Source organism: Zea mays, chromosome 8 (assembly GCF_902167145.1).
Source record: "Zea mays cultivar B73 chromosome 8, Zm-B73-REFERENCE-NAM-5.0, whole genome shotgun sequence".
Lineage (NCBI taxonomy): Eukaryota > Viridiplantae > Streptophyta > Magnoliopsida > Poales > Poaceae > Zea > Zea mays.
The window spans coordinates 178,648,804-178,666,833 of NC_050103.1; the positions used below are offsets into that span (position 1 = coordinate 178,648,804).

Sequence of the window (18,030 nt, forward strand, 5' to 3'; positions counted from 1 at the left end):
AGTCATAGGTGTATTGAAAGGGAATTGGAGTCTTCGGCAAAGACAAAGGCTTCCACTCCGTAACTCATCCTTCGCCGTCGCTCCGAGCAACTCTCCGGCTTTGGTATAATCTTCACTCCTATGTCTTTTACCAAAGGGGGAGAAAGTAATTTCAAGGGCTCTAATGATTCCGTTTTTTTGCGATTTATGCCAAAGGGGGAGAGAGCATGAGCCCCAAAGCAAAAGGACCGCACCACCACCTAATTTTAAAATGATTTTCAATTGGAAATTTTAAATTGGTATCTTATTATGTTCAAAAGGGGGAGAAAGTAGTATTTCAAAATTGATATATCAAAACCCTCTTGAACACTAAGAGGAGAATTTCATTGAGGGGGAGTTTTGTTTAGTCAAAGGAAAAGCATTTGAAACAGGGGGAGAAAATTTCAAATCTTGAAAATGCTTCACAAAATCTTATTCATTTACCTTTGACTATTTGCAAAAGAACTTTGAAAAATATTTACAAAAGAATTTGCAAAAACAAAACATGTGGTGCAAGCGTGGTCCAAAATGTCAAAATTTAAAGAAACAATCCATGCATATCTTATAAGTATTTATATTGGCTCAATTCCAAACAACCTTTGCACTTACATTATGCAAACTAGTTCAATTATGCACTTCTATATTTGCTTCGGTTTGTGTTGACATCAATCACCAAAAAGGGGGAGATTGAAAGGGAATTAGGCTTACACCTATTTACTAAATGATTTTGGTGGTTGAATTGCCCAACACAAATAAATTGGACTAACTAGTTTGCTCTAGTGTACAAGTTATACAGGTGCCAAAGGTTCACACTTAGCCAATAAAAAGACCAAGAATTGGGTTCAACAAAGAGAGCAAGGGATAACCGAAGTGTGCCCTGGTCTGGCGCACCGGACTGTCGGGTGCACCACCGGACAATGTCCGGTGCACCACCGGACAATGTCCGGTGCACCAGGGGACTTCACACTGAACTCTTCACCTTCGGGAAAATCCAGAGGCGCTCCGCTATAATTCACCGGACTGTCCGGTGCTCCAGAGGAGAGCGACTCTGAACTCGCCAGCTTCGGGAATCCGCTCCGCTATGATTCACCGGACATGTCCGGTACACACCGGACTGTCCGGTGAGCCAGCGGAGCAACGACTACTTCGCGCCAACGGTCACCTGCAACAGCAATTAATGCGCGCCAGAGAGCGCAGAAGTCAGGCACGCGCGAAGTGGCACACCGGACACTCTACAGTACATGTCCGGTGTGCCACCGGACATCCAGGCGGGCCCAGCATTCAGAGCTCCAACGGTCGGAACCCAACGACCTGGTGACATGGCTGGCGCACCGGACACTGTCCGGTGTGCACCGGACTGTCCGGTGCACCATGCGACAGACAGCCTCCACCAAACGGCTAGTTTGGTGGTTGGGGTTATAAATACCCCCAACCACCCCACATTCAAGTCATCCAAGTTTTCCAACTTCCAACCACTTACAAGAGCTAGGCATTCAATACAAGACACACCCAAGTGATCAAATCCTCTCCCAATTCCACAAAAGCTTTAGTGTTAAGTGAGAGTGATTTGTTGTGTTCTTTTGAGTTCTTGCGCTTGGATTGCTTCTTTTCTCATTCGTTCTTGCGATCATCTCAATTGTAAACAAGGCAAGAGACACCAATTGTGTGGTGGTCCTTGCGGGAAGTTTGGTTCCCAATTGATTTGAGAAGAGAAGCTCACTCGGTCCGAGGGACCGTTTGAGAGAGGGAAAGGGTTGAAAGTGACCCGGCCTTTGTGACCACCTCAACGGGGAGTAGGTTTGCGAGAACCGAACCTCGGTAAAACAAATCCGCGTGTCACACTCTTTATTCGCTTGTGATTTGTTTTGCACCCTCTCTTGCGGACTCGTTTCTATTTCTAACGCTAACCCGACTTGTAGTTGTGATTAATTTTGTAAATTTCAGTTTCTTCCTATTCACCCCCCCTCTAGGCGACTTTCAGGAATTCTCAGAGGCGCTTCGCTATAATTCACCGGACTGTCCGGTGCACACCGGACAGTGTCCGGTGCCCCTGGGGAGAGCGACTCTGAAATCGCCAGCTTCGGATTTCCGTTCCGCTATAATTCACCGGACATGTCCGGTGCACACCAGACTGTCCGGTGAGGCAGCGGAGCAACGACTACTTCGCGCCAACGGTCGACTGCAACGCATTAAATGCGCGCCAGCGCGCGCAGAGGAGCAGAGCACGCACGGGTGGCACACCGGACAGTCTACAGGACTTGTCCGGTGCACCACCGGACAGCCAGGCGGGCCCACAAGTCAGAGCTCCAACGGTCGGAACCCAACGGCCTGGTGACGTGGCTGGCACACCGGACACTGTCCTGTGGCGCACCGGACTGTCCGGTGCGCCATGCAACAGCAGCCTCCACCAAACGGCTAGTTTGGTGGTTGGGGTTATAAATACCCCAACCACCTCACATTCAAGTCATCCAAGTTTTCTATCTTCCAACTACTTACAAGAGCTCTAGCATTCAATTCTAGACACACCCAAGTGATCAAATCCTCTCCCAAATTCTACAAAAGCTTTAGTGTTAAGTGAGAGAGATTTGCTTGTGTTCTTTCGAGCTCTTGCGCTTGGATCGCTTCTTTTTCTCATTCGTTCTTGCGATCATCTCAATTGTAAACAAGGCAAGAGACACTAATTGTGTGGTGGTCCTTGCGGGAAGTTTGGTTCCCAATTGACTTGAGAAGAGAAGCTCACTCGGTCCGAGGGACCGTTTGAGAGAGGGAAAGGGTTGAAAGAGACCCGGTCTTTGTGACCACCTCAACGGGGAGTAGGTTTGCGAGAACCGAACCTCGGTAAAACAAATCCGCGTGTCACACTCTTTATTCGCTTGCGATTTGTTTTGCACCCTCTCTCTCGGACCCAATTATATTTCTAACGCTAACTCGGCTTATAGTTGTGATTAACTTTGTAAATTTCAGTTTCGCCCTATTCACCCCCCTCTAGGCGACTTTCAGGATGCCATCAGATCTTGTCGATAAATGTGACGAACAACATGGTAGTGAGAGGGATAGGGTAAAAGAAGTCTTTGTGTATTTTTTACAATTAGAAGTTGGATTCATCAACCAGTCGTGTTCTTCTAATTTATATAGGAGGGTCTTATCTCTGTGGAAAATAAGTTTCAAACATGATCTTCAAGTTTCCTATACCTAGAATAGATCCAAAATCAATTTGATAAGAAAATGATTTAGACAAAGGCGAATATTTTCTCGGGTCCAAGGGTGCGGCTTAGTCGACACAAAGGGAAACCAACTAAGTCGATTCTATAAGCTGGACGTTGTTTTGCTTCTTCATTTCCAATACGATGATCCAAATTATTTTCTATAACTATTTTATCACTAAGAACATTGTCACATACACCCTTGCCATTTTTTCATCAACATATGCTCCTATTCTTAGGTGAATCTTATGGGAACGAAAAAATGTAGGAAGTACCAAATAGCAATGATGCCCAACTCTTCGACTATCTATTATCTAAGAGTGATGTATAAATCAACCAAATTTATTTTAAAGGTGATACATATATCAACCATTATTTGTGAAAGAACTTTAGGATTCTTGATAAACACTTAGAAAAATACCATTTCAATTGCCTACAATTAATAGCCCTTGGAAGGCTATCACTTTGTAATGTGTGCAACATATATATCACCAAATACTGGTTTGATCACTTTATAAGGATCTTCCTAATTTAACGACCACTTATCAAACTTATTGCTCTTTGTCCCACTCGAATTTAAGGACAAATCCAGATGCTATCTCAGATGTGTGCTAGGATCAAAACATATGAGCAAACCCTTATACATATCAAAACATGTGCCCCACCATAGCCTTATACGCTCGTACGGGACACCGCACCCCACGAACTCCACGCAAACCCTTTGGTCAAAACATATGAGCAAGGACATGGCTATATGAGAACGAACAATAAAGAAGGATGACATTAGCGGAGAAACACAACGTCACATAGACATCATCTTTTCCTTCTCCACGACTGTAAATGACCCCTCATTTGACTTATAAAAGGGGGAAGATGACGAAAGAAGGGGGCTCGACTTTCTCAAACTCCATTTCCCGACTCGCTTGTATCCCCTTATTACAAGAAATCAGACGTCGGTAGTGTAATACACTCGAAGACTAGAGAAGAGACATTCTATCTGAATCAATATAAACTGTACACCATCCAAACCTAAAACATTCATTGTTAAATTAAGTGGCCGATCCTTACTCGACACGCCGACCTATATACCATGACAAAATGCTGTCATTTAGTAAAACCATTCTAGGACTCACATGGAAAAAACCGCTCGCTCCACGGTGGCGTGTAGCACACGCGCCCGTTCCACGACTCGGAAGTCGGAGCATGGCCTCGTCCGCCCGGACCACACCACCGGCGGTTGGTCACAAACGAGGCAACCGGCTGCACCGCCTCGTGACGATCAGTCGCACCACGAAACCACCCACCCCGGTCCGCCTCCGAAAATAACGACCCCGATTCCGGCTCGGCCATTCCGAACGCCAGACCCGTTCCTTTTTATTTAAATCCCATCTCGGAGCGAATTTTCCTTTCGTTCGACGCGGATGCCATCTTCTTTTTAGCCCCCTCCCGTCACCACCACCACAGGTCCACAGCCGCGCTGATTGGAAAAGGGGTTTCGCTCTTCCGGAGAAGGCAAGGCGTTTGCGGTTTGCCCGCCGCCGTGAATCGTATGTGATCGAATCGCGCGGCGGGTGATGGCGGAGGAACCGGTGGTCGGTTATGATGGCTTCGAGGCCGCCGGTGATGCTGGCGCCGGTGGCGCGGAGGACAACCTGTCGATGTCCCTCGGCGACTTCATGGCGTTCCTCGAAACTGAGCCCACGTCACCCGAGGAAGGCTGGAAGGAGGAGCAGCAGATGCAGCCTGCGGTGAGTTGCCTCTCGCCGTGCCCTAATCCTCTTTGCGTCGGATTTCGCGATGTCGGATCGGATGGGGCTGCGTTTAGGCTAGGGTTTTGGGCTGCGAGGGGACCGAATACGTCGATTTTTAGTTGAATTTGTTGGTTTGGCCTTGCGATTTTGGATTATGTGGGGCTTAGACTATAGTCCTTCCGTCGGGTTGGGGTGTCGATGAACCGCAGGGCCAGGCGTGATCGAGGCATCAAGCTTAAGTGATTAGTGCGACCTTTTAGTTTATCAACTGTTTTTTCTTGTTGCTGTTCATCACCAATTGGATTTCCTTGCTTGTTCTGCCTTTTAAATGCTTTTCTGGAAACGATAGCTACATGAATGCTTTGTTTTTCTTGATCTATTGATCCTCAATTTTCACATTTCTACGGAAATAGATAAAGGCTGTAGCATTAATTGCTTATGGTTGTTTGGCAATATAAGTCTTTGGATGGCTCATTCAACTTGAGATGGTGATATTTGTATTGTTGAACCAATGACCTTATTTTTTGTACTAGGAATGGAACAGAAAGGAATTTAAGAGTTGTCATTTTTTTTCCAGTTTTTCTTGCATATCTTGCATTACATATTTTTTTTGTTTGTTTGATAAAATTGGTCATTCTTGGGGTTGGGGGGTTATAAGCAGCCAGCACTCAGTATACAGGTTATACCTCCAGCCCACCACTGAGCACTCATGCAGTAACGGACCGTTTGGTTCAGAGCTTCCCAGGCAGCTTCGTTGCCAGGCAAGGATGTCATCCCCAGGTGCCCAAAATCGGATGCCTGGCGACGCCCACAGTGCCTGTCAAAGCTGCCTGGGAGCAAAGAAAACAGGTCCTAAATGTTGTGAGAAAAATATCATATATAATATTTTCTTTTGTGTTTCGAGTCTTGTATAACCTTAGACTGTTGTATTTCTTATGTTGCTGAATACAGGTCAATCAAGGTTGTTTAGAGATGCCTGCCAACACTGATTGTTCTGAAGATTTATTCCAAAGCCATGAAGGTATAATGATGTGGCCATTTTAGCATATGATTTTGCAGGATGCACAAATTTTCTTCCCTATAACCGTTGATTTATTGCTAATGTTGTCGCTTTGTGAGATCAGCAGAAATGCTTGAGAACGCAGAATTTTGGTCAAAGTCAAACTACTCCCCTGTGGAGCATCTGGAGTGCCATATGGAAGTTAACATGGAGCTGAACGAAGGAGAACAAATGATTGATCACACAGAAGCTAGCCGATATGAATTGTTTAGCAACGGTGAGATATACAAAGGCGGCTGTAGATGAAACTGAATTGTTGTTAACTTTTTCATTGCTCACTGAATAGCAAATGTATATCTTGTAATTTACAAAAAATGGTTATGGCTTTGCAGATCTGCAGAGCCAATCAAGAACTTCCAACTTGGACAATGAACATTTTCCAAGGGATGCATCAAACCACGCTAATGTTGAAGCAACTGGACCTCCATATGATCTCTCAAATGGTATGTACCTTCGGAAAAAAACTATATACTCTGGTTGGAGACACAAATGAACACTCGCATGCTGTTTTCCTCTTCAGGTGTATATTTTATGTGTTAGTTCCATAAAGGAACCATTAATTAATTAATAAATATATCTGGTATCCTGGTGCATATTTCTCAGGTGGTATATCCACAGAGCACTCAGATTGGAGTGAAATTAAATGGGGGAGTACAGATGAGATGCTTGGTAATACTGGTCAGGATGATGACCATTTCACTCCGATGGGCATGTTTTGTCTTACCAATAACACAGATATTCTTGATCTTTCTTGCATTGAGTCCAACATGGGTGAGAGAACGGAAAGCATTCGCAATGGCAACAGTAGTTGCCTTACTATGCAGGAAGAACATTTACAGGCAGAATGTGGAGGATATCCTCATCCAGATTATATATCTGTTGATATGATTGATGAAAGATCACTGCATGATTTGCCACATGGGTTATCACAAAACAATGAGCAGTATGAGATGGAGCAGCTCCCACAGAATATATGTGAAAGTGGTTCTATGCAGATGGCCTCTCCGGACCAATATTGTTCCTCTCCGGACCAATATTGTGATGATACATCTTTATCAGATTTTTACATGGATGTATCCTCCCCAGAGTCAATATCCTGTGAGCAGAACCAGCCTGAAGATATTTTTTTCAAGAGCGAGTCTAGCACTGACTCTTCTCCAGTACCCTCTAGCAGAAATTCCACCACAGAGGATGCTGATAAATACTTAGGTCAACCATCAAAACAGTTGCTGGACTCCAAAATCGTTCCTTTCAGCAACCAACACACGTTTAAGAACATGGAATATCAAAAACCTCTGGTATTGGATAAACAATATGCATATAGAAGCAACAACTCTTCTATTCACAATTCAACAAAAGGTTGCTTCAGTAGAGATGGGGACATGGTTTCTGATTTATGTGTGCTAGAGGGTAATAGGAATCCTGCTCCTGCTCACCTATGGCCTTATCAGGGGAAGTTCCATCATAATTTTCAGCAACCTGTGTATGGTAATTCCATCATTCCTGCATTTGGTGGTACGAGATACAAACCACACGATGAAAGAACCACTCTGCGCCTTGCATTGCAGGTCATATAGTTCTCTAGGCTGTTGCTTGCTTATTTTTCCATGCTTAATATATTTTCGCGCAGCTCTCCTGCGCTTTCGAGAAATTTTTTTTCCATGCTTATTACTTTGTTTAGGATCCTCGTACTATATTTCCTTAGTCCTGTGCCCCTGTTTCTGAGTGGTGATATATAATGAATAACCATTAGCAAAACATTATGTGAAGAATGAAATGCTAAACCTTGGTTGAATAACATCATTTTGTCTTTTTGTTGATGATGTTTGACCCTTACATAAATGTGTTTCATGCTTTAGTTTAGGTTACTAGATGTAGGAAAGGGGATATCTTGATTTTTAAGTCATTTTTTACTAATTCGACTCACTACTAGAGTTAGTTGGCTCGGTCAAGTCTTACCTTTTCAAACTGTGGTAGTGATCACTGCTCTTGATAGCTTGACCTGTCAAACTGGCTACTGGTATAAATCAACAAGCTGAGTTAATGTTTCATGAGCTCGCAATTGCAACAAGACTCTTTTTCGCGGAAAATATCCAACACCTCCTTTGCACTTGCTTTTTTGCGCGGCAGTTTTGGTATTACATTCTTTCTTCGTTGGGGATGGCTAATCTTTCTCCTGACTCTAATGAGTCCACTTTTGCTGACTGGTGGGCGAAAGTAAGTAAGCAAGTGCACAAATCCAAAAGAAGAGTCTTTAACAGTATCATCATCTTGGGGGCTTGGTGTTTATGGCTTCATCGTAATAAGGTGGTTTTTGATGGTGTCAGTCCTTCAATTATTGGCATAAAGGCATTTTTTTTGGATGAAGTTGAGTTCTGGGGGCTTGCCGGTGCTAGGCATCTTGAGGCTTTGGTTCCTGGTGCTGGAATTTTTAGGTCAAGGGTTCTTTTGGGTGATTAGTGAAGAGCAGGTGTGTGTGGTCTGCTGGCACTTTTTGCTGTTCGGTCTCCTATTGCGTGCTGCTGTTTCCAGGCACATATATGGAGGCTGCAGTTCTGTGCGCAGCAGGAGTTGGTGGTTTTGTGTTTTGCCTATTTTGGCATTGTACTTTGGTCCATTTTGGACTGTTTTCTTCTCTTAATTTAATGATGCGCAGCTCTCCTGCGTGTTTAAGAAAAAACAAGACTCTGTTTTAACACCGATCAAAACCGTATTTCATTACCAAAGTAACGAAATTACAGAGTTCAACAGTTTAACAGCAACGAAAAAAATGTTAACACAGACAGAAATGTACCCATGCAACTTCTCACCAAGGGAAGGATTGCATGAACAACAGAAATTACCATCACTACCAGAATCGAAGAGATTAACGACTGACCAAAAAACCCTGCAAGCACAACTAAGTGTTTCTTACAGGGCACCTGCCCAAACATCGTAGGCTGCAACCAACTATAAGCAGACGGTTTGGTTCGTTGACATCTCAAAATCTGGTAATACTAGGTTTTTAAAGTAGTGCTTCTATCTTCAATCAATGTAGTATTTTGGCATATGAACACTTATTTTCTATTTTCAGTCGCAGGTGCTAATGTCTCCGATCCTTTTTTGTTTCTATGTTCTTATATACTACAATACAAAACATTAGCTCAGAAAAATTAACAGAGCATTTGATTTTAGTGCTATCTTTCTTTTTGCTTCTTCAGCACATTTGACATATTTGGTGATTGGCAGGATATTTCACAGCCAAATTCTGAGGCTAATCCACCTGATGGGGTTTTAGCGGTTCCTTTATTGAGGCATCAGGTTACCTTGCAACTCATGTTGTGTTATTTTATGATGAAAAATAGTATTACCACTCCTTTGTTAACTGTTATTACTTCGGACAGAAAATTGCCTTGTCATGGATGGTGAAAAAGGAGACTAGTATCTCGCTTTGCTATGGTGGAATTCTTGCAGATGATCAGGTATAACTAGCTAACACCTTCCATGTTGCCAAGACAAATGGTCAATTGTGTCTTAAGGTCATTTGGTATTTTTCAGGGCCTTGGTAAAACTGTATCAGCCATATCACTGATTCTTACTGAGCGCCCACCAGTTCCACAGTCATCTACTAAGAACGAGCCATGTGAAGCTGTAACTCTAGATGAAGACGATGACTGTATTGGACCTCATTCGGAAAAGCTGATGCGGACATGTAGCTCTCAAGTGACAAGTAACACAGTGAAGCAAGAAAATCCTATTGTAGCGGTTAAGGCAAGGCCAGCTGCTGGTACTTTGGTTGTTTGCCCAACAAGTGTTTTGCGACAGTGGGCAGGAGAACTGAAGAACAAAGTTACAAGTAAAGCTAATTTATCTTTTCTGATATATCATGGTAGCAATCGCACCAAGGATCCTAACGAACTTACCAAATATGATGTTGTGCTTACTACATATTCTATAGTAAGCATGGAAGTACCAAAACAATCAAATCCTGATAGTGATGGAGAAGAGAAAGGGAAGCCTGACCCGTATGGTGCACCTGTGTCCTCTTCAGGGAGCAAAAAGAGAAAGGCATCCTCTTCTAAGAAAACAAAAAATAAAAGTGTTGCAGAGAGTTGCTTGCCTGAAAAACCTCTTGCGAAAGTTGCTTGGTTTAGGGTTATTCTTGATGAAGCACAAAGCATTAAGAACTACCGAACTCAGGTTGCCAGGGCTTGCTGGGGTTTGCGAGCCAAAAGAAGATGGTGTTTGTCTGGGACACCTATACAGAATGCTGTTGAGGATCTCTATAGCTACTTCAGATTTCTCAGATACAATCCTTACGCTGTATATAAGCAGTTTTGCACTCTGATAAAGATTCCAATCAGTAGGAACCCAAATAACGGTTACAAGAAGCTTCAAGCTGTTTTAAAGCCGGTAATGCTACGCCGGACTAAAGGTCAGTAAATAGGTTATCATTGCCCTACTGATCTTGCTTATTCATATGTAACACTTTAGTCGTAGGTTGTTTTTTGTTACCAAAAAATTATGTAACTGTGTCATGTCGAATACGATTTCAGTAGTTATCATATCATATTTGTGTTGAGCTTAACCAATATAATTTGAATAGGTCTTGAGCAGAATAACAATTATGGGTCAACATGAGCTGTATTGTTCAGATCCCATCATGTTAATTTTAATGATAAACACCTAATTTTCTCCTGATTAGTGTGTGTTTGTGCTGACAGCAAGGTTCTGTTGTTTACCAAAGTAAAATATCATATTTTACTAGCTGTCAAAATCAACAGATTAGAGAAACTAATAAACATTTGTCGGTGTGGACAGAATATTAAACTATATTATTGAAAATTCACATTTTTGACCAACTGGTTTTTACGAAATTTTCTCCCAGAAATAGCAAATAGCTCCACATACTACTTGTGTTGATTTTCAACTAAAAATCCTTGTCTTCACTTAACACCTGTGTCATAGCTATAAAGCTGCAAGGGCCTAATGGGACAATTTTGTATTACTAAGGGCCTTAATTGAGGAAAATTGTATACTACAGCGATTTAAATCAAGATTAAATTTGATGGGCTTGCTTGATGCATAAATGTAGACTTGATAGTTTACATAATTAAATTAGACAACTTTGTTTCACAATATCTTATTCTTAAGTTATTATTTGTCATTTGTGATCTGTCATCTTGTAGCAACCATGCTTGATGGGGAACCGATCATATCCTTACCACCCAAGACTGTTTCACTTAAGACGGTGGACTTCACTAGCGAGGAGCGTGGTTTTTATAACACTTTAGAAGTTGAATCACGAGAACAGTTCAAGGTCAGTTCACAGTATTTGATTAATAGCCTTGTTTCTTACATTCTTCTGTTTTGTCAATCAGCTTGATCTTTGGATATCACATTTAGACATATGGACTTCCACATGAGGCAAGCTAAACCAATTAGGGAAGGTTTGCATACATAGTTGAATATCTTTTACAGGACCAGTGTATGGTAGGTAGTTCGACATTATGTTGCTGGATTACAAGTGAACTTTAAAGGACGATGACACATGTTGAATAACTTTTACAAGTGAACTTTAGAGGAGTATTACAAAGATGCGCAGCTCTCCTACGTTGTCGAGAAAAAAACATGATTTATTGCTCATCCAGTTGCCTGTTTTAGGTCACTCTGAAGTTGATACATTGATGCAAAACTTATCCGTTTCATTTGCGACTATTAGTCTATTAGAAGGCTATGCTCACTACAACTGCTTTGCAGGAATATGCAGCTGCTGGTACTGTAAAGCAAAATTATGTCAACATTCTATTGATGCTTTTGCGGCTAAGACAGGCATGCGATCACCCTCACCTAGTTAGAGGCTATGACTCCTGTTCTAGTTGGATGTCTTCGTTGGAGATGGTGAAGAAACTTCCCATGGAACGGCAGCACAAATTACTTATTTGCTTGCAATCTTGTTCTGCGTTTTGTGCTCTATGCAATGTAAGTGAATTCCTTTCATTTTTTAAAATTTGCACGTCATTGTGTCTGGTCTTTCCATACCTCACACCTTGTTCTGTAGTATGTACTATATATCTGACTTTGCTTTCATGGTCTGGACTGATGGTCTTCATTTGAGTACCTGTTGCGACTAAGCTTGCATAATTAAGTTTGTATATTGGCAGATGTACTTTGAGCTATGATTACCATGTGAACATAAAATCCCAGAATGTTTAGATTGTGTCATATGGCAACAACAATTATTAATAATGCTTGTACTCATTATGCTGGATGATGGTTTTCTGCAGTTGACTGCTTTCTAGCCTGCGAGCAGATGACAGGGTTTCTCGTCTGTGTAGGAAGAAGCATACGTAGCCCGTAGTTGGGCTGGCTTTTGCTGGCAAACTTTATTTGTTTTGCTATCTTGCTTGAGGGTTTCGGTAGGGCCAGTGCTGACTGATCTAGTGGTCAGAGGCGCGGGCGTGGGGAAGTTGGCGGTGGGCGGTTCTGTCTGTGCACTGTGAACTTTTGTAATTTCATTGGTGAGAGGTAATGCAATTCCATTTTACCATGGTGGAGAAAAATAATTATTAATGTGCTGCTGTGCTGGTTGTCTGGATGTGAAATATATATTGCAGTTAATTGTCAATTATTAGTATTAAGTTTGTGTTCTGTGAATGCGATTTGTTGCCAACTAGCTTGAACTGAATCTGCCTGGGTCATATCCCAATTGTAGTGGATATATTTTGCTGTGGAAACACTTCTGGTTCTTAACATGTGGATTATGCAGGATGCGCCAGAAGATCCTGTTGTCACTCTATGTGGTCATGTTTTTTGCAACCAGTGCATACTGGAGCAACTCACTGGTGACGACAGTGTATGCCCAGTGTCTAATTGCAGAGTCCGACTAAACACATCCTCACTCTTCTCCAGAGGCACTCTTGAATGCTCTCTGAGTAAATTAGCCTCTGATTTCAAGTCTGATGATACATGTATGGAAATGATACATGCTGAAAAGCGCCCTGGGATGGATTCATCCTACGCATCTTCAAAATTGAGAGCTGCATTAGATATTCTTCTCTCATTGCCTAAAATAGATCCCACTATTGATAGCAAATGTTCAATCGGGATTGAATCTGAGAAGTTTGATGGAAAGGGTATTTCAGAACAAACTGACACCAAGTTGACAGAGAAGGCCATTGTTTTCTCTCAATGGACTAGAATGCTAGACTTGCTTGAAGTCCATTTGAAAGCTTCTCATGTGACATATCGAAGGCTTGATGGAACAATGTCTGTTGCTGCACGGGATAAAGCTGTGAACGACTTCAATATGGTTCCAGAGGTTAGCATTCTACAATTTCTGGCGAATGAAATACATAATATGCTTTCAGGAATATGAGTTCTGCTTTTGACTTGCACTATTGGCAGGTTACTGTTATGATCATGTCACTCAAAGCTGCAAGTCTTGGCTTGAATATGGTTGCTGCCTGCCACGTACTTATGCTAGATCTTTGGTGGAACCCAACCACCGAGGACCAAGCTGTGGATAGGGCACACCGTATTGGTCAAAAACGGCCTGTCACGGTATCAAGATTAACTATAAAAGACACCGTGGAAGATCGTATTCTTGCTCTCCAGGTAAAGTTTGAAGTTTTTCTTGGCTGAGTTATCTGCATTTGTTATTCATCAGCAGGCATTGAGCTTCAGTTTGGATTCTGGCAAGAATCTGGTCAAAAACGGCCTGTCACGGTGTGTTTGGTTTGGTTTTTGGCTTTGGCTTTTGTCCTCTAAAAGCCAAAAGCCAAACAAAGGGCTAGATCCAGGAAGTAGCTTTTTATAAAAAGCTGACTTTCTCGTAGTGCAAAATTGAAAGCCTCCTTTGACCTTCGAAAAACTTTTAACGGCTTTTAGTGGTTTTCACCAAGCCGTTTTTAGTTTTTTAACAGCTCACAGCTTACAACAGCTTTTTCCACAGCTCACAGCCAACAACATCTTTTTTCACAGCCACAGCCCAACCAAACGTACCCTATCCAAAACTTTACTAGAGGCCAATACTGTGATACTGTTAGAGGAGTGTGAACATAAGGTCTCTTAGTAGTTACTCCCTCAGTCCCAAAAACAGATGCAATTTTAAAATAGTGCTATGTAAACTATGTCAAATTTGACCAAATTTATATAAAAAACCTAATAATATATTGTTTCGATGTCATAAATATTAATATTTTTACCTATATATTTGGTGAAACTTTAGTCAACTTAACTGAGAATACACCTAGAATTGCATTCTTTTTTGCAACGGAGTTGGTGTGAATACCATTATTCTGTATAAGTTTTTCTCTGGTGATTTTTAGATAGCAAGCAGGTTTTTTTAATTGACATAAACTGGAACTATGATTCAGAATATGCTTCACCTGAATACTATAAAAACATAGGTACTGGATTCTTCTAAATTTCCAACACATGATTATTGTCTTCAATACCACTTATTTACGTGTAAACTCACTCTTAATTTTGTTGGTAGTAACAACTTTGTAATCTACAAGCTCTTGATGCTTACCTAAGCTGTACAATATGTCAGGAGAAAAAGCGGGAGATGGTTGCTTCTGCGTTTGGAGAAGACAAATCTGGTTCCCGACAGACTCGATTGACCGTTGAAGACCTGAATTATCTGTTTATGGTGTAGAATCGCTCCTGAGAGTGAACAGTTTTGCTCATTGGATTGGTGTTAGACGTGGTAGATAAAAATGTTCTCTGAAAAAATAACAAAATGCTTTCATTTAGGGATTATTAGTTCTTGTAGCTTGTACAGTTGCAGAGATTTAGGGGTTGCTAGCGACGTGTCTTCCAATTCTTTTTGCACGGGAAGCAGTAAGATGCTGAACTAGGTGAATTCTTCAGATAGCTGCTATAGTGCCTGTTAACTTGGGGGGTGTTTTCTATGTACTAATTTCTAGTTCCTCCATTTTATTTTCTTTTACTTCCTAAATTGTCAAACACAGATACTAAAATAGAGATAATCTCTCTTTTAGTCTATGTGTTTAGCAATTTAGGGGCTAAAAGGGACTAAAATAGAGAGACTAAAGACACCCCTTAATGTAATGAAGATAACGACAATGAAGCTCAGATGATATATATGTACATATTCTTCTCGTATCCGATAAACCATCGAGAATATTGGGCCATATTACGGAGGGCTTGTTCTCAACCATCTGAATCACTCTGGCAGATATGACTTCTGCTTTGGTGGGTTGTGTGTTCCATAACCATAAGTTCACAACACCATAACACAGCTCCAGCAATAAATCAGAGCCTCCAGGGTTCTCTACTCAACGCTAATATCTTCATTTTCTTTTATAAGGCACAGCTTAATATAGTCTTCTAATTTTATATTTTCTTTTGGGAGAATTCATACGCAGAGGACGAGAATTTCAATGGTGTTGATAGCGGTTAATGGTGGTTCTTGTATGCTTATCCATATTATAAGTCGGCTTTAGAAGAGATGTTTAATAATACAAGAATTTCACAGGAATCTGGCACAGATCATTCTCACTTGAGAAACGTTAAAAAGTCACGTACTCTGAACTTAGCAGTAACAAAATCAAAACTGCATATTATGATAGCAAACTTGTATGTGAAAAAAATAAAACAGCACAAATTATTTTGCCACCCTTACCTATGAATTAACAATCAATACATTTCGATGCTATACACCTGAATCTGAAAACCGTAGATTCACTCCTCGTGTTTGCAGTAAAACACAGAAAACTCCGTCATCGGCTCATGGCTCCAGCAGCCTATCCCTGACTGATGAAACTTTACCCGAGGACCCATAATCACTAACACCTGGATCTGGATCCTCGGCGCTCGAGGTTCCCCCAACAGAAATCGAAGCAACGAGATCAGGCAAGGGGAAATACGTCGGCACCGGCATCTTCTCCGGCAGCACCGGCAATGGCGCCTCAAACGTAAGCACGTTCAGGGCCTGCCTGATGCTTGGCCTATGCGCATAGTCAGGGTGAGCACACCACAAACCCACAATCATCAGGCGCTCCATCTGCTTCTCATCGAACTGCCCCTTCAGCCTCCAGTCTGCTGCTTCAAGGAGGGCGTTCTTGCCATACAGTTCCCACACCCAAGGCACCAGTCTCGCCTTGCTTGGCTCGTTGTTGAGCTCTGCGGGCCGTCGGCCGCACGCGATCTCCAGTGCAACGACACCGAAGCTGTACACGTCCGACTCCCGGCTCGCCTTGCCTGTCATCACGCACTCCGGCGCCAAGTAGCCCAGGGTGCCGGCCAGGACAGTGGTGTACGGCTGGCTACCATGTTCCACGAGCTTGGCGAGGCCAAAGTCTCCGAGCTTCGCGTTGAAGGCGGCGTCCAGCATGACATTGCTGGGCTTGACATCCCTGTGGACGATGCACTGTGGACACTCCTCGTGGAGGTAGAGCATCGCCGACGCGAGGCCCAGCGATATGTCGTACCGCATCGGCCAGGTGAGGAGCATGCCCTTGCCGTAGAGGTGGTGGTCGACGCTGCCGTTGGGCATCAGCTCGTACACGAGCAGGAAGTCGCCCCGGTGCTCGTGGCACCAACCGACGAGGCGGACGAGGTGCCGGTGGCGCAGCTGGCTGATGATGCGCACCTCGGCGGCGTACTCCTTGCGCCCCTGCGTTGAGCCCTTGGACACCCTCTTGATGGCAACCTCAAAGCCGAGTTCCTTCAGGAACCCCCGGTACACGGCGCCGAACCCGCCTTGCCCGAGCTTCCGCTCCTCCGCGAAATTCTTCGTGGCCGCCGCCAATTCGGCGTACCTGAACCTTCTCGGGCCGCACTGGACAACGAACTCGTCCGCGAGCTCGTCGTACTCGCCACCCATGACGTCGTCGACCTCGATGTCACCGTCGTCGAATTGTCCGGCCTTCCTCCATTGCCTGACGAACCAGACGATGCCCGCGCCGACGAGTACGAGAAGCAAAGCGCACAGCCCTAACACCACCCACAGGACCACCGTCTCCTCCTTAGGGTCGACGGTGGAGGTGAACTCCCAGTAGAGCACCTGGTGCAGCTCCGCGGCCTCGCCCGTGGCTGCGGAGAAGCCTACGGCGACGGAGTCCGGCAGGTGGTCCCTCAGATCGACGGCATACCAGAGAAGGACGTCACCCGTGGTGTTCGGGCGCGCGGAGCCGTACGAGAGCGAGACGGTGAGGTTCTTGGCGACGCCGTCGTACTCGACGCGCGCGTGGGCCGTGCGGCCGTCCTTCATGCTGGTAGGCCAGTCGGCGGTGGCGGAGGAGACGATCCCCCCGAGATCGACGCCGACGTGGTCGCCGCTGGGGTCCCACTCGTTCTTGTGGGTATCGAACTCGACGGCGACGAGCGTGCCGGCGCGGACCGAGGATGAATTGAAGAGGCCGAGTAGTCCCCCCGCCGAGGATTCGGGGAGGACGGATGGGAACGGGGAGAGGAAGAAGGCAAGCCCGTCGCCCGAGGCGGAGGCCGGGTCGGGGGCGGCGATGGAGAAGGCGAAGGCGGTGACGAAGGAGGCCGGGCGGCGGGAGACGGGGTCGGCGAGCGGGACGGCGTGGGAGTAGAAGGCGCGGCCGGTGCTGCTGGTGATGGGGCCGAGGCGCTCGTCGCGGGTGAGGCGGATGGCCTTGTTGTAGAAGGCGTCCCCCTGGAAGGCAATCCCGGGCGGCGGCGTGTCCGAGGGCGAGGTGAAGTTGTATGTGAAGGAGAACGGCGCCGCGGGTTGCGGCAGCAACAGGAGGATGAGGATCGACACGGCGGTGACAGTGGTGACGCCGGCGGAGATCTCCATGGGGATTGGGGAAGGGGCGCGTGGCGTGATGGGCGTTCGGCCGCAGTCCGCAGAGGATGAGCAAACTGGGACTGCTCATAGGGGGTGTTGACTTCCAATCAGGTGTCCACAAGGTCGTCTCGTTCGTAAGCTGGGACTGGGACTGGGACTGGGATTGATGTACTGTGCCGTTTCTCTCGACGTCGTAGAAGATGTTGCACCGCGATAACTGTGGCATCCGGA

The 18,030-nt window shown here is 44.4% G+C and overlaps 2 protein-coding genes across 5 annotated transcripts; one reads left to right on the plus strand and one right to left on the minus strand.

The window, feature by feature from the left end:
* The first annotated feature begins 4,343 nt into the window (after window positions 1-4,343).
* LOC103636595 (helicase-like transcription factor CHR28) lies at window positions 4,344-15,172 on the plus strand. Of its 4 annotated transcripts, none has more exons than XM_035961954.1 (14): window positions 4,626-4,969; window positions 5,634-5,821; window positions 5,924-5,993; window positions 6,097-6,249; window positions 6,365-6,475; window positions 6,636-7,600; window positions 9,261-9,332; window positions 9,416-9,493; window positions 9,570-10,446; window positions 11,201-11,331; window positions 11,772-11,993; window positions 12,781-13,332; window positions 13,419-13,628; window positions 14,569-15,152. In XM_035961954.1, the coding sequence occupies exons 3-14, from the start codon at window positions 5,945-5,947 to the stop codon at window positions 14,671-14,673; spliced, it is 3,525 nt and encodes a 1,174-aa protein (XP_035817847.1). In that variant the 5' UTR covers window positions 4,626-4,969; window positions 5,634-5,821; window positions 5,924-5,944; the 3' UTR covers window positions 14,674-15,152. The 4 variants fall into 4 exon arrangements, with proteins under 4 accessions (XP_020397955.1, XP_035817847.1, XP_035817848.1 ...); XM_035961955.1 differs by having other exon boundaries at window positions 6,100-6,249; XM_020542366.3 differs by lacking the exon at window positions 5,634-5,821 and having other exon boundaries at window positions 4,344-4,969; window positions 6,100-6,249.
* Window positions 15,173-15,580: 408 nt separating this feature from the next.
* On the minus strand, window positions 15,581-17,981 carry LOC100281513 (protein kinase). Its single transcript, NM_001154431.2, has one exon. The coding sequence runs from the start codon at window positions 17,806-17,808 to the stop codon at window positions 15,769-15,771; it is 2,040 nt and encodes a 679-aa protein (NP_001147903.2). The 5' UTR covers window positions 17,809-17,981; the 3' UTR covers window positions 15,581-15,768.
* Between the last annotated feature and the right edge of the window lie 49 nt (window positions 17,982-18,030).

Bases quoted from the DNA above. Each gene is read 5' to 3' on its own strand.
- LOC100281513 (NM_001154431.2), bottom strand. From the start codon at position 17,808: ATGGAGATCTCCGCCGGCGTCACCACTGTCACCGCCGTGTCGATCCTC.
- LOC103636595 (XM_008658953.3), top strand. From the start codon at position 4,796: ATGGCGGAGGAACCGGTGGTCGGTTATGATGGCTTCGAGGCCGCCGGT. The intron at 4,970-5,923 runs GTGAGTTGCCTC...TGCTGAATACAG, and splicing joins AGCAGCAGATGCAGCCTGCG to GTCAATCAAGGTTGTTTAGA. The intron at 9,494-9,569 runs GTATAACTAGCT...GGTATTTTTCAG, and splicing joins GAATTCTTGCAGATGATCAG to GGCCTTGGTAAAACTGTATC.